This window comes from Ambystoma mexicanum, chromosome 11 (genome assembly GCF_040938575.1).
Source record: "Ambystoma mexicanum isolate Mex_15411 chromosome 11, UKY_AmexF1_1, whole genome shotgun sequence".
NCBI classification, from domain to species: Eukaryota; Metazoa; Chordata; class Amphibia; order Caudata; family Ambystomatidae; genus Ambystoma; species Ambystoma mexicanum.
Genome location: NC_090934.1, coordinates 154,789,059 through 154,804,762, shown reverse-complemented (window position 1 = coordinate 154,804,762; position 15,704 = coordinate 154,789,059). Strand labels below are relative to the sequence as shown.

The following is a 15,704-nucleotide window of genomic DNA, read 5'->3' as shown; positions in this document are numbered from 1 at the left end:
GTCAAGTAGTAGTCGTCGTTGTCTGTGCCAATAGTTACTGGACAGATTAAAAAGGCACCTTAAGCTGGAGCTAATTATCAGTGATCAGAATGAATGCACGGCAGGGCTTGAAAGTTGGCACTGCACTGGTGGCAGAACTAAAAAACCTTGTGTAAGGAGGGAGGATCAGCTCAGACAGGCTGCAACAGTGTCCCCTTAACAGTAGACCTAGTGGCTTCCGAAGTTGGTTAAGTATGGGACGTGTCGGGTGTTTATGCAGTCGGCGAGCATGTCGGCCTGGTGGGTTCAGAGGCTTCTATTACCAGGGGACTATGGACTCTGAGTAAGGTAATCACTACGGTGAGTAACTTTATTATTCTACAGATGGGTGCCCCAAACTTGTTTCCTACAAGACACAAACTAATGTCCGTTTTATGCGATGTGGATGTGGGGATTTTTGGTTTCCTTTTTATACTGTCAGTGAACTTCTCCGCTTTTCCTCCACAGTTAAAACACATGGCCTTGCAGGTCGATTCAACTAGGTAAAAGTGCAAAAGCAAGTGGATGAACTGGCATTGGATGGAACTATCGGCACTTTTGCAGCTACCGTCATGTCCTTCACGCCTCATTTGACTAGTCCTTGCATCACCATTGACTCTTGCAAACTCTTTTCACTATTGTAGCCTACTTGAACGAAGTGAGGTTCTGCTCTTTGCAGAATTAAGGCTTTAAGTGGGCTGCTTTCGCTTTACCGAAGATTCCGTCCCTTGCCCGTATCCTTCCTTAGCGAGGGTGGACCCTGGTCCTGCATCCCCTAACGAGGAAACCATTCATGCCCAGGACTTGCAGCATTGTTGATCTTCTTGCTTGAAATTACACTTGCTTTTACTTCTGCCAGCACAGGGTGGCTGTGTGGCAGGCATTGTCTTCTATGGGATTTGCTATGTTAAATGTTAAAGGTATTTGTACCGTGCACCGTCACCAACGGAATTGGTCCCCAGGCGCATCTGCAAATGATAAAGGTGGGATGGGTTAGTAGGTTGAAGGGAGTAGGATAGTGAGAGAAGTGGTGTGCTCTTGGCAGCTTCAACTCAGTATACACCGGGTGCTGAGCTTTGGTGCAGGTATCGGATTGGAGTCAGTCCACGTGTGCTGTTCCGGTTTGTGGTGTTGCAGTGTTGTGAAGTGCGTGCGGTTTGTTGTGCGAGAGATGGTTGTGTGAGTTTTTGAGTGAGATAAGTATGCAGAGTTTGAGCTTATTGGTTAGTGGGTTACCTGACCTTTACCAATGCTAGTACTAGCGGTTCTGGGGAGAGTGGCACTTGTTGGCCCTCGCATTCCCATCTAGGCGCGGCGCAGGCCAATGATTGGGGCTCCATACTGGTGTGATCATGCCAACATTCACACTTATCTGGTCGCGGCGCAGGCTAGTGTTTAGAGATCGGTCCAGGAGTGGGCAAGCTAGCGTTCACAACTCCATCCGAACGCCACGCAGGTTGGTGTTCACGGCTTTGATTGTGGCATAAGCTAGCATTCGCGTTTCCTAGGCGCGGGCGTGTTATCCTTCAAACAGTCCTATCCACATGCGACGCAGGTCAACATCTATCTAAATGCGTCTGCCAGTCTGGCTGTGTTCGTCCGCTGCGTAAGAGCGGGCGAGTGTAGGTCTAGGTTTCGTCTGGGTCTAGTTAGGTGGTCAGTCTCTGTAGCCTTCCTTTGCGGCTGTCTTCCATGATGTCTTATGCTCTGTCGAGTGGTTGGTTCTTTGGCGTGAGCGTTTGTTCAATTTGAGAGTGGCCGAATTTGGGGTTATTTTCATCATTGTTTTAGTGTATGGGCATTCCGGTGCGTCTCTGTAGTGGTTACGCTTTGAAGAGCCATGATTTGAGGAGTTTCCTGAATGCTAGGTGGCTTGTTGTATTCCATATATTCTTAGGTGGGTCGTTCCAAGTTTTGGGTGCCTGGTGAGAGAAAGACGATCCTCCGAATTTTTTCCTGTTGTAGAGTTTTGGTTCCAGGCATATGTCTGTGCTTGATCTTAGTGTTCTTGTCGGTTGATGTAGGTGCAGTTTTGCGCTTAGGAATTCTGCGCATTGTTTGCGTATTTCTCGGTGCGTGATGCACATGGCTTTGAACTTTATTCGCTGTTTCAGCGGAAGCCAGTGTATTTTTAGCGCGGGTGTGATGTGTTCTCTTCTGGGTAGCTTGAAGAGAAGTCTGGCTGCTGCATTTTGTATGCGTTGCAGTTTTTTAGAAGTCGTTCGGGCATGCCCATGTATAAGCTATTGGCATAGTCTACTCTGGACATGATCAGAACGATGATGGTTAGTGTTTTGTTGGCGAACGACAGGAACGGTAGGATCCTTTTTGCTGCTCGCAGGAGGAAGAAACATTTCTTTATTACTGAGTTTACTTGTGGCTCCAACGTGAGGTTGTTATCCATCAGGACCCCGAGGTTTTTTACCGTAGATGAAGGTTCTGATGTGGTGCCGAGCTCTCTTGGCCATGGGATGTAGTTGATGTCTCCTCCCTTTTTTTGAAACAATAATTATCTGTTTTACCTGGGTTGATTTTTAGATGGTTGAGGTTCATCCAGTTGAATGTCTCGAAGGCAATTCTCTAGTGGGGTGCTTTCTTCTCGGGTGTCTTGTATGTTGAAGATTATTTGCGTATCGTCTGCGTAGCTGTAGCATGTGAGGCCGTGTTTTTTGATGAGTTTGATTAATAGGTACATGTAGATGTTGAATAGAAGTGGGGAGAAGGATGATCCTTGTGGTACTCCGCACGTGGAGACTCTGGGTTTGGATTTACAAGGTTTCATCCATATTGTTTCTGTTCTGTTTGTTAGGAAGGATTTGATCCATAGTAGGGCAGTGTCCGTTATCCCTAGTCCTTCTAATCTCTTTATGAGGATGGCGTGGTTGACGGTGTCGAAGGCTGCAGACAGATCAAGGAGAATCAGGGTGGTGCTGTTTGAGTCTGCGTTTGTTTTTAGGTCGTCCCATATTGAGAGCCGATTCTGTTCCTCTCATGGGTCTAAAGCCAACTTGTGCCTGGTCTAGTAGGCAGTGCCCTTCTATGAATTCTTGGGTTATTTGGTAGACTTACGTTTCTAGCAGTTTGGCTGTGTAGGTTATGTTGGAGATGGGTCTGTAGTTAGATGGGTCCTCCACGTTTCCTGTTGTGTCTTTAAGTAGTGGCTTGATGTAAGCCGTTTTGAAAGCCTGCGGTACTTTGCCTGTTGAGATTGAGAGGTTGAGGAGATTCCTGTGGTATTCCATGTTTGAGAATTGTTTTGTATATGTCCGGAGGGCAAGGGTCTTCAGGAGAGCCTGATTTGTTGCTTCGTTTTACCAGTTTGACAAAAGCCTCAACTGATATTTCTGGGAAGTTTCGTAGCTTGTTTGTGTGTTCCTCATCTGTGTCGGTGGGGTTTGAGTTGTGGACGCTCGGATTGTTTCGTATGGTGTGTTGGATGGAGGTTATTTTGTTTTTGAAGTGGTCTCCGAGGTCCTCGCAGAGTTTCGTCGATGGGATTGGAGTGTTGCAGGCCAGCAGGTTTTTTATTTCGTTTATGATTTTGAATAGTTCTTTTTGAGCGTTTGGTGCTCTGGTGATTCGGTTGTCGTAATGTTTCCTCTTCGCTTTTTGTATTTCCTTTTTATATGCGCGGATCGGTTGTAGGAATTTCATTTTGTTTGCAGTGGTGTTGTTGGTCCTCCATTCAGCTTCTAGTTTTCGGTTTTTCCTTTTCATGGCGTTGAGTAGTGGGGTGAACCATCTTGCTGATGTTTTCTTGCGTGATGGGGTGAAAGGCTTTTCTTTGGCGATGTCGTCAAGGGTTGTTGTGATCCAGGTATGAAGTAGGGCAACTTTTTTGTCTAGGTCTGCTTCTTCCATTGTTGATGCTTGTGGTTTGCTTAGTTCTAGGAGCTCGGTTAGGTTTGAGTTTTTTATGGTTCTCCAGTTTCTTTCCATCATGGCGTCTAGGTAGTACTTGGGATAGTACTGGCCTCTCCTTTCTTACTTTCATTTAAACCGGGAAATATGATTACTCTTTTTCAGCCTCCGCCAACTGCGTTCCCAGCGGATGAGGCTCTGCACAGTTTGAATGTTGCCTGGACTTTGTTTTGCATGTCAGTCACCTTATTGTAAAGTGGTGGTGGTTCACCTGGACTCCCTGTGGCCAAGTCTGCCATTTCTAGATGGATCATATCAAACATTACAAAGGCATAAACTTTGCATGGCGTTCCTGAGAGACTAAATACGCACTCCACTACAACATTGGTTGCTTGCTGAGTGCCAGTGACCTTTCCTTAGTTGTTTCTCAGTCACGCGAGTTAGCGCTATAAGCTGGACCCTTTGCTCCAGGCTAGAGACTTTTGCTAGTAGATGTGTGAGCGTTTTACTTGCAACCACATTGGTTCATTTTTCCTTGTAATCTGTTTGCATCCATGGTGGTTCAGGTAAAGTCAGACGCTTCCCTCAAGAACTCCCATACTGCTATTCCCCTCATGCGTATGTCAGGGTGTTGTATTTCTTTTTTCTTTTACCCTCCTAATGCGTGGTGTATGAACTGAGGCTCTAGGACTTCGGTTTCAAAGAAAAGCATGGGTACCCAGGCGCCTAATCGTGGGTTTGTGTACAGTTTTTTTCATTCATATATCTTTAGCTGCTTATATTTGGACCAGTTTTCTGGCCTTGCCAACTGGGATTGCCCCTAGTTAACATATTCTGGACGTGCGATCGTGAACTAAAGTACTCTGCACATATTCCAATTACAAAACCTATCATTTCGAACCTTCCTCTGGACCAACCAAGGCTGTGGTCTTGCATATAGAGCAAGTTACTAACTAAAGTGAGTAAACATTCTTTTTCTACCCGATTGTTGGAGAGGCTTATGATTGTGTCAGACGTTGTGAGACATTAATTGTAGTAAATATTTTATTTGATTCAACAGAACAAATATTCGAAAACATAAAACAAGAGTATTCCCGCTACCAGAGAAGGAGGCAGTTAGAAGGGGCCTTTAATCAGTGTGAAGCATGTCCTTCGAGTGAAGTGCAGCCTCATTGTTCATCGCTCACAGCACCTACTTCTCCAGGTAAGGAGCATGCTCTCACTTGTTAATTGCTTGTGTTAATTTGTATGTGTATACCGTTTAATGTTTCTCCACAGCACTTGTGTACACAAATGTAGTACCGAGTTATGCAAGATACCTGAAGACTGCAGCCTTTGCTAGCTTGACCTGGCCATGATTGAACAAAATAAATTTGCTAGTTTGGCTGCGCTACTGTGGTGTAGAGAACACACTTGAAAAGCAGGTATTTGTTTTTAGCTTTCATTTGTCAAGTGGTGCTTCAAATCTTCCAATGCTGCCTTAGGTCTGGTACAGTCGGCATAAGGTGAGGTATAACATTTGCAGGCAGGGGCTTTTGTTGCATGGTATATAGCAAAGTTGAGTAAGAAATTTGCATTTGTTTCCGGGTCAGTTGCTTTTGCCACTGGTATCTCAAAACCGCAATTAAAACTCACTTTTTAAATTTGATACAGATGCTCTACAGCATGCCAGAATAAAATGTACTGATCGCCTCCACATCTGCTGAATAAGTTGCCTCTTTAATAATCAATATTATTTTAACGTTCTGTGTTGAAATGTCTGAGCACTTAGTAGCACACCCAGTGCAGCAGCAGGGTACTGCTACATGCACATGAGGGCGGGGGTAAGCGTATTTTGCAATAGTTATTTTGGTGTAGTTAGTTTCCCAGCAGTCTATTTTCTCTTCCGATTCCCACATGTTTTTTGAGCGGGTCTGCGTCTGGAGTTGCCCTACCTTTTGTTCTATGGTCCTTTGTTTATTTCTGGCTTTTCCTTTGCCCGTCCAGCCCCTTGGCTGTTGGTTCAGGCAGTCGGGTGTCTCTTTGCCTCTGTTCTGGCGACCATCTCTTCCTGCTGCCCTCTCCCATTCACTTTCATTTATCCTCTGACCTACCTGACCATCCACTTGGTTCTCTTTGGTCCATGCCCTGGACATGACGGAACAGCTGCATTTTGGGGGCGGGGGGCTTCTGGTGAGCTTTGCCCGACTGGCCAGTCTCCTGATAGTTTTTGACCTTGTTTTTAGAGATTTTTCCCTCTCCCTCAGCAGTAATTTTGTAGCACTCAATCGGTTAATTTTTATGCATTGACTGGGCATGTGCAGCTTAGGGCCCCACCTTCATGAGCCCGCCCCTCGCCCTTTATGCCTCCCGGTCTGGATCAGACTCATGGGAGCACCTGCAGGCTATTCCATCTGCCAGCCACCCACCCTTTTTTGCCATGTTGAAATTTTACTTCCCTGCTGTTTACCTGTTTATTTTTTTTCTTATTTTGTCCTGTGGGTATGTCGGCGGGTCCCCACAACCTTTTCCTTGAGTGTCTAGGGCCAGAGCACTGGTGGAGTGCCTGCTTATACGTTCGCTCTCGGTTTGGGCACCTGATTTCTAATTCTAAGGTGGGAGGATGTTTTTCACTATGTTCCTCCGATCACCTGAAAGGGTTCATAGAAGAGCAGCATTCCCATCATGTGTACTTTTTTTTTTTTTGTTGCTTTTTAGGACCTACCCGCCAGCCTACTTCTTCCCAGGGACATCTGGATCGGGGAGGGGTTGAATTGATCCATAAAGGGACCAAACTATTAATGCATGTTAAGCCTCAAAGACTTCACTTACAAGGTTGCTTTCCTTCTAGCCATTACATCAAATGGGAGAGTTGGTGAGCTTCATGTGTTACCTGTGACAAAATTGCACAATAAATTAGAACAAATTGGTATTTAACTTTTCACCAAAATACATTTCTAGTTCCATGTCAACCAATCCATTGAATTGATGGCTTTCTTTCAAAACCCACAGAACTCTGGGTAAGGGTGCACTCCATACCCTAAATGTTTGAAGGACAGTAATGTACTACCGATCAAACCAAACCACTCACAAACCAACGCTTGGTATCTAACCTCCAGAAGAGGAGAATCATGTTATAGGCTATCCATGCTAAATGCATTGTAAAGTACAACAGTAACTCCAACAAGGAAAACCCTACCTAATGCTCCCTGTACACGTAGTATAGGTGCAACTCTAGCATTCATTGAAAACCTACCACTAAAAGCCATCTGTAAGGCAGCTACAGGAGTGCAGTGTATACTTTCTCACAGCATTACCGTGACGCAAACAAGAGGACTGGCTCCTTCAGCTCTTAAAGTGGGCTGCCGGTGCAGAACATTTGCAGTGCTGCAATCTGGTCTTGGCTGCACACCATTACTAAGCACTACTGCCTTGATTCTGTGTCTGGTCAGGAGACTAAATTTGACAAAGCTGTTCTTCACAGCATAAATCAACAGTACATTTATTCCCACCTTCATCTACAAACTGCTGTGGGGGTCTGTCAAAGATGAGGAATCTGTGGGAGGACATGATCTATTAGAAAACAAATTACTTGCCCGCTGTTAATGATCTTACTCTTACATCCCGTCCCCTTTCCTCCATACTGCATGGGCGTCCCTTTTCCAAGGGACTGGAGAAAAAACCTTCCCCTTTTATATGTAGGGGCACGCAGGTGTGCACCCTGGGAGCATGCACTGACCTGACTCCACCGCCACACCTCAGTCCCCTTCTCCGCGTCGACGTGAACAGGCCGAATTCACCAGCGCTCCTGGGTTTGTCTTCAGCCATGTAATGCCATGCGCAGGTACTTTTCTTCTGTCTTTTTTTTTTTTGTTGTTGCCTTTTTAACATTCAGGTACTCTGTCCACAGGCGTCCTGCTCCTCCCCGTCGCCTTCTACAGGTGTCCATCCTGTGATGGTTGCCTCATTAATAAATACCCCCCACGCCACCTGCCTACGGTGCTTTGGCCCAGACCATAGATGGCAAGCTTGTACCATGTGCAACGCACTTCCTCGATCTCTGAACAGACTAGCCAGTTGGAGGCCGCCAAATGACTTCAAGGACTTAATCTATCATTGATCCAGACCCAAGGTAGGGCCACTCTATTCCTGTGCACCCTGCAGGGGAGACTCCTTCCAAGGACTCATCCGCGTGGGAAGGACCGCCCAGGTCCTGGTACCAGCACAAGTACCGAATCAGCTACCGGCTGACAGGCTGAGGGGGGGGGGGGGTCAGTAGATCCTCCCGGTGACAGTGCTGAGGGACCAGAAGGTTTTTACCGGTCTTCACCAGAGGGTCTATGCCCTAGTACCGGCAACATGTCCAAGGAGGCACCTATACGCAGTTCTACCGGCAGATCTGCTGAGGCCGAAATGCCTACCAAGCCTCGGTCTGAGGATCAGGGTAGGCCTTATGATCCAGGCCAGGCCTCATGAGCCACTCGAGTCCTGGACTGGGTGGGGCCCAGTGAGCCGAGCAACATGACGCAGGCACATGGAAGGCAGCTCGACAAAATGGCCGCTGTGCCAGAAAATCCAGACATCCGGCCGACGCCTCTCCAGGGAAGGCAGCAGGTAGAGGAACATGTCAAGGTGGGCACTGGTGTCAACCAGGTATGTGGCCTACAGCTTACCCTTCCTTCGCTCAATGCAAGTGCCTGCTCCGCCCATATGGGCAGGGCACGCATCAGCCTCAGCAGCCACTCGCTACCCCGTCAATATCGCCTGCGAGGGCCAGTTCTTTGAACAGTTCTTTGGGCGCATGAAATCTCCTCTGATGGGGGACCTCCTCGATCAGAGATGTGCTCCCGCCGATGGCCCCAGCACCGCAGACTCCGGTACAGGCGCCCCTTGGCCCTGTCTAGCCTCATGTCCAGGTGGTTACACAACAGCCTCGGGCTCCAGTCTCCACACCATAGCCCCCCCAACTACCCTCCTCCGGTCCTGGACCCTCAGGCAGACGCAGATGAGGAGGACCCTGACGCACCACCTTCAGCCAAGGCATTCCACAAATGTCTTGCAGGGCTGGTAGAGTACTTCCTCAACCTGATGTCGAGCAACCAGCGGATGGGGCGGGGGTTCCTCGCGCTATGTCCTGTGACCAGAACTAGAATCCCGATGCAGAAGGACGTAGTTGCCTTGGTCAAGAAGGGTTGGCTCAAGCCTCAATTAATCCAGCCGGTGAATAAACACCTGGACGCCAAGTACAGGCAGATGGAGGGGGATACTCTTGTTATCGGCCCATCCTCAGCCGCACTTCAGTAATCGCTGCAGCATCACTATACTCAAAGCCTCGTTCGTCCTCAGCCTCCTACTCTGCGGCACTGCTAGATAAGGAGAAGATCTTGCAGCATACAGAAAGAAGCTGCATTCCAACGTGTCCTTGCACCTACGTCAAGCCAATGTGGATGCCATGCTGGCAGGAGTTAACCAGAGGCTCTGGCGGGAAATTGCAGATTTCCTCCCAGAGCTTCCAGCACAGAGCCAATCGCGAAGGTGATTGGCAGAGGCCAAGATGGGTGGCGCAGGACACCTCTGGCCGTGCCATCTGCATTGCCACAGACATGAGAATAACTGCCTGGCTCCCTGCTACGAAGTTCAACCCGGAAGTACCTCTCTCCACAACGGGCGAGGAGCTGGACAAAAAGAAACGGCTCACAAACGGCCAAATCTTTATCCATCCTGACGGACCACGCCCAAAACGTACACCCAGTCACAGCGGTGCTTCCACGGCATCCAAGAACGGAGGTCCAGGCAGCCTGACCGTTCGCCAACTCCATCGGCGCAAGCAACAAAGGGGTTAAGGGCTTTTTCCAGTCCTTCGCAACAGTCTCGGAGGGAAAGAAGGCATGATGCGCCCCTCCAGGTCCACGTATCTCCAGTGGGGGGCAGGCTTGCTCTCAATGCATATTTCTGGCGCTAGAATTTCGTGGCCCCCTGGATCCTCTGTAGTCTCCACAGGGTATCGCATCCCTATCCAAGCCTCTCCTCCCTCCCCTTCCACAGGTTGGGACAGCAACTCTTTTGGTGGAGATCCTCCACTGCTTGGCTCTGTACGAGCGACGAAGGCCCAGCCTCCCAGCGAGGCTTGAGCCTTTTACTCCAGGATTTTCGCCCTTCGGAAGAAAAACCAGGCGGGCCTGAGATTTGTGCTGGACCTTTCCTCCCTCAACCTCTCCCTACCTCTGCTATTAAAGCTAGTGTAACCATCTTGAATTTTTGTAGAGACATTGTGCATGGGAGGCTGGATGTCAGGATCATGGGCTACCATTTCCAATACAAAGTGCTTCCTTTTGACCTCAAACTTGGCCCCTAGGGTCTTTATCAGGCTGAACATAGTAGTAGCCTTCCTCGGGTCGCGGGCCACCACCTCTAACCGTACCTCGACTGGCTCGTCAGGGAGTCTTCTCCAGAAGCAGTGCACCATACTTCCCACACTCTCATGAACACCCTGCATGAGCTAGGTTTTTCACCCCACCATCTGCAGCCCATCAGTGACTGACCACCTTGGGTCTCATTTGCGACGCATGCTCTGAGTTCTTCCCTCGAAGGACAAGATCATGGCCCTCGAGGGCCACCGCGCACATCCTCAGCAGAGAAGTGACCTCAGCCTGGTGGTACCAATACCTATTCGGTCTCATGGCAGCAGTCCTCTGGGCCGTTCCCCAAATGAGACTCGGGATGAGGATACTCTTGGCAGCATCTTGGAGCCAGGAGTGAGGCTCTCAGTCGGAGATGATAAACATTCCTCATCACTTCACCCAGACATCACATGGTGGTCCAGGGACGACCACCTGCGGCTGGGCAAGCCTTTCCGGCAATCTACCCCACAGGTCACATCACACAGGGATAAAGTAATCCTGCGGACACGCCCAGCATTCTTGCCCAAGGTGCCTTCCGCGTTCCATCAAAGAAATAGTGCTACCTATGTTTTTGAAATCGCAAACAAATCATGTAATTCTCTGCATCAACCACTAGATGGCAGCATATGCAAAGCATGGGAATCTAAGCAGATAAAAGCATCAAAGGCAATTGGAAGCAGTGCTCAAGGTAGGATTTTGAGGTGGGAGTATTTTACTCCCCACTTAATTTTAGAGTAAATTCAAGAGTAAAAATCCTTTGCAAGAGTAAAATGTATCCAGCCGACAAGTGCATAAACTGTATGGTAATCATTACTATGCAGCAGCTTTCTGCATTGTAACAATATACCTTTCATCTTTTTCTCCAAGCACTGGCCATTTGATCTCTCGTTGAAAACACAATTCCTAGCCAATTGCATAGTAAAGCAAACATGAATTATATTGTGTTTTGAGGTTCAATAGCAGAATTGTCTTTTGATGCTCATAAAGTCATTTTCTGGAGCTAGTAATACCTAATGGTATGCAAATATTATGATACAACCGTGCAGAGGCAAGGACTTGTGCTAAATTCTGTACCTAATCTGATTGTCAAATGGTTGGTTATATAGCGCTTTTGGCAAAGCGCTGTACTTAAGAACATATTTATCACAATTATTACCAAAACCAAGTTGGTACTCTTACGCCTCGTCCCCTTTTCGCCATACTTGTGGGGAAGTTCCGTCCTTTGGGACGGGACCAAGCACTTTGTTAAAGCATCAAAAATGAAAATATTTGTCCTATTTTTACACGGGACAGCACATGGCCGTGACCCCACCCTCCTGAGCTCTGCCCGCGCATCACCCTTCAGTCTTTTTCTCAGCGATCGGGGCTGGACACACTAGCATCACCGGGAATTGTTTCTGTATTCCTTTTTGTCCTTACTTCCTGCTCCGGTCCCACAGTCCTCATCCATCTATGCCGGAGCGTCTGCGATTAGTTTCCTGTTCTTTATGCAAACTTTGCTTTGTCAGGGCAGAGCCCCATTCTCTGCTTGGAGTGTCTGGGCCCGGACCATGGTTGGGATTTGTGTTTCTACTGTGACTCCCTCTCTTTCCGTGCACTCCAACGTAGTCTTCAGTGTGAGGAAATGTTTAAGCACATTCCTCTGCATTTCAGCTTTTCATTGGTAAAAAAACTCCAAGTGCTTTACTTTTTAGGGCGCCCCAGGCAGGGGGGTCTTGTTCCTGGGGTTTTGCAGGTCCGGGAGGGGCTTGCGTAGCTCTGTCACCAGGGCTACCCCTAAGGTGCCTCGTAGGCCTAATGGGTGCACCAGTTTTCAGGTCCCACGGCGGACCTGCCAAAACCAGACCATGTGCCGAGGGTCACCTTTTTAGGTGCTAAAGTTCAGCCCAGTTTGTGGCTTTGGATACCGGTGTATTCCTTGATTTCTCTGTTTCTGGAGCTTTCCATACCAAGTCACGGCTTGAGCTCCCCCTTGAGGGAGCTATTACCGAGGTTCCTCTTCTTGAGGCTAAGGTCACTACAGACCAAACCGAGTGAATGGCTTTGGAGGTCTTGTCTGGGAGGTGGTTTCCTCCACATTCCCGTGCTCGGGGGTCGCGTTGATACCAGTTCTGTTGAGGAGGCAGTCACGGACCAGAACTCCTCCACTACCAGCTCGGCCGAGTTTCTTCCGTTGGAAGCTAATTTTGGGCGATCTCTCAGATGTCTAGTAATTTTGGGCGATCTCTCAGATGTCTAGTAAACCCGAGTCCTCCCAGTACAGGCTCTGCTGAGGATCCTTTTGTCAAGGCTATGGTGTTGCTGAAGTTCCCTGACTCGCCTGAGGAGACAATTGCCTAATCTACACATGTGACGCAGTTCTCTTCCGGTGTTGACAAAATGGCGGCCCTACCGCCTTGGTCCACAGAGGCCATTTTAGACATCTCCCTTCTTAGTTCACGTCTGTGCTGCGAGCATTCATTTTGGGGCTGAGCAGCAGTTTCCACGCCTTGTGGATAACCAAAACCTGTTCCGCCTTATGACTGGCGAACTCGGGCACCGCTGCCTCATACGGTCTTGCTTACTCCTGCTCCACTGGTCTGTGGACCCAGCCGGTGGTGAGCCTTCCTGGAAACCATCCTCCTTTTGGTGTTGGGTGTAGGCCCCTTATGAGCGGCCTCTGCCTGCCCCAACGCCAATCCCTTCTGAGGAATGCATATTTTCGGAAGGTTCAGATGCTCATGCACTCTGACTCCATGAAGGAGTAGTCTATTCAAGGAACTGTACCCTGAACGTCCTGCTCTGCCTTCCGCCACGGCTGTTTCTAGACATCCGATGGTGGTTCCACCTCTTCCTCGTGGCCCGCCTCCTCCTCTGCCGTACCCTTTAGAGACGATGCCGGCGGAGCGGGATAGCACTTTAAACCTGAGGCGGTGCACGTTGCGGACCAATCGTCCGTTTCCGCTTCAACTGTTGACCCTCAAACGGATCAGGATGTCTATGAGCAGCATTCCATGGCCGGGTCCTGGATATGATGGCCCTCCTTGATATTCCAGTACCTGAGGCTCCCCCCCGCTCTGCAGGAGGGGGGTTGCTTTTGGGAGCATTTACCCTGTCACCTTGAGCGCACCGTCCTGTTCCTCCAGAAGCATGTTTTAGCTGAGGCCTGTAAGGTCTGGGATAAACCCCACACTGGGCTACACATCAACAAATGAATTGGCACTCGCTACAGGCTTCACACTTCCGAGGAGATAGCCTTATCGTCTTGTCCGCTCCCTTCCTCAACGGTGGTGGTTGCGGCCACTCTTCAGTCTAAGCAGGCCTCTGCATCTTTAATGGCGGCGGCTCAAATACTATCCAAAGAAGACAACATTCTGGACTCCTTGGGCAAGAAAGTCTTTGCCAATTCGGCACTCCAACTTCGTCAAGCAAACACAGAGCTCATCCTGGCAGCAACCAATTTAAGGTTGTGGAAGGAGTTGGCCGATTTCCAGGCGTGTATGCCAATGGATAGGCTAGATGACTTTAAAGCCGGTTTGTTAGGCGCCAGAGTCTTGGTACAGGATCTGCTGGAAGCTGCGGCACACCACATAGATACCTCACCAACTCTTGCCAGGTGTGGCTCTATGCGACAGTTTTCGAAGGAGGTGCAAGACGAAGTTCTGGACCTTCCTTTTGACGGCATGGAATTTTCATTCTTCTACGGATGAGGAACTTGCTGGACTAAGTCGAGTACCCAAACTGCCAAATCTTGGTTGGTCCCGGCTAAGGCCCCTTATACACATAGGTCAGGGTCTCTTGACTCTTTCCTTCACTGGGTTCAGGGGATTTCAGGACTGCTGTGCGCGTCAAACTGAAAGTCCAGTTGGCGGCACCAGCCAAAAGCAAAAGACGGCATGGTGGCAGGTTTTTCTTTCGGACATCAGTCTCCTTTCCAGGGGCAGGTAGTCTCCGTGCTGACAAATCAGCCTAATTATATTTCTCGTCAGTCGCACAAGACTCTGGTGGGAGGATGAATCTTGTCTCATCTAGAGATGTGGCAGACATCACCAACGACCAGTGGGTTTTGTCCATCGCTCAGGCGGGCTTATGCTTGCCCTTCCTCCCGGCCCCATCCTTCAACCCTCTTTTTCAACAGATCAGGGTTGCCCTCCCTCAGAGCCGAGGTACAGAAGTTTCTAGACATCAGAGCAGTGGGGCCTTCCCCACCTCCTGTCAGGGAGCAAGGGGAGGGGTTCTACTCCCATCTGTTCAGTGTCCAAACCCAACCAGGCTGGCCTGCGCACTATCCTCTACCTTTTCCAGTTACACCTTTCTCTTCCCCAAGAGAAATTCATTATCAGTCCTTGTCAAAGTCCTCTCTCCAAAAGGGCAATTGGCTCAGTGTGGTGGACCATCAGGACGCCTACATGCACATCCTGATATGGAGACCGCATCGGAAATATCTGGGAGGGGAGCACTTCCAGTTCAGCGTGCTCCCTTTTGGTCACAGCTTGGCGCTGCGTGTCTTTGCAAAGACGTCTGTCATCGCAGCTTTCTTCCGCCTTCAGGGCGTTCATGTATAGCTGTATTTGGGCCGGCTCCTACGCAGCCCTTGTTCAGACGGCATTGAGCAATCTCAAGTCTTTCCTTCAGCTCCTGTTCCACATTGCTAGCTGGCATTGTAGGTGAACTGGCGGAAATCTTCCATGACTGTTTGCCAAGACCTGATTTTACTGGGTTTCAATTGAATATTATCAGTCCCAGGGTCTTAACAGCGACAGGATTGCACATCTATCCACCATGTGTCAGCTTTTCTTCCAGTCAGCACACACACGAATGCTTGGTGGTTTCAGGCTTCTGGGTCTCATGGCTTCTTGTGTGCTTGCTCTTCCTCTTGCACGCTTGCTCTTCCTCTTGCACGTCTGAAAATGAGGCGTACTCGGCTGGCTCTTTAGAGCTCTTGGTCTCAGGCTTCGGAATTCCAAGATGATACCAGTTCCATTCTGAAATTCGATCTATGGACACTTAAGACGGGCAGTTTCATATCAATTATCTGGCACTCCTGGCTGTTCTGGCGCTAAAAGCGTTTCAACTCCATCACGAACAAGGTGGTACATATACGCACGGACAACTCTGTGGCAATGTTTTATATTAAGCAGGGTGGCACGCCATTCAAATTTGGGAATGAGTCATTCAGCGCAACTTTTGGCTGCTGGCTGTACACATTCCGGGTCACATCAATGTAACTGCAGACTCACTCAGCCGCCAAATAGTAGCCAGCTATGAGTGGGAACTGAACACAGACGGTCTCTGCCATTTTTGCGACCGTTACAAACCGGAAGCTCCCTCTTTATGCTTCCAGGAACTATCTCTGGGTCTCGATGCTCTCGAATTCAATGGCACAACATGAGGCCTATGCTTTCCCGCCACTGCCTCATCAGTCACTCTGCAAGCTCGGGAGTACATCGAATTGCACTCTTCTGT

General features: G+C 48.9%; 1 protein-coding gene across 1 annotated transcript in view; it reads left to right on the top strand.

Annotated features, from left to right (window-relative positions):
• AKIRIN1 (akirin 1) overlaps positions 1 to 15,704 on the top strand; it is a 216,174-nt gene that overhangs the window by 64,131 nt on the left and 136,339 nt on the right. Inside the window, exon 2 of the mRNA XM_069622678.1 lies at positions 4,940 to 5,083. Coding sequence (XP_069478779.1) covers positions 4,940 to 5,083 — 144 coding nt within the window. The remainder of the gene's footprint in view (positions 1 to 4,939; positions 5,084 to 15,704) is intronic.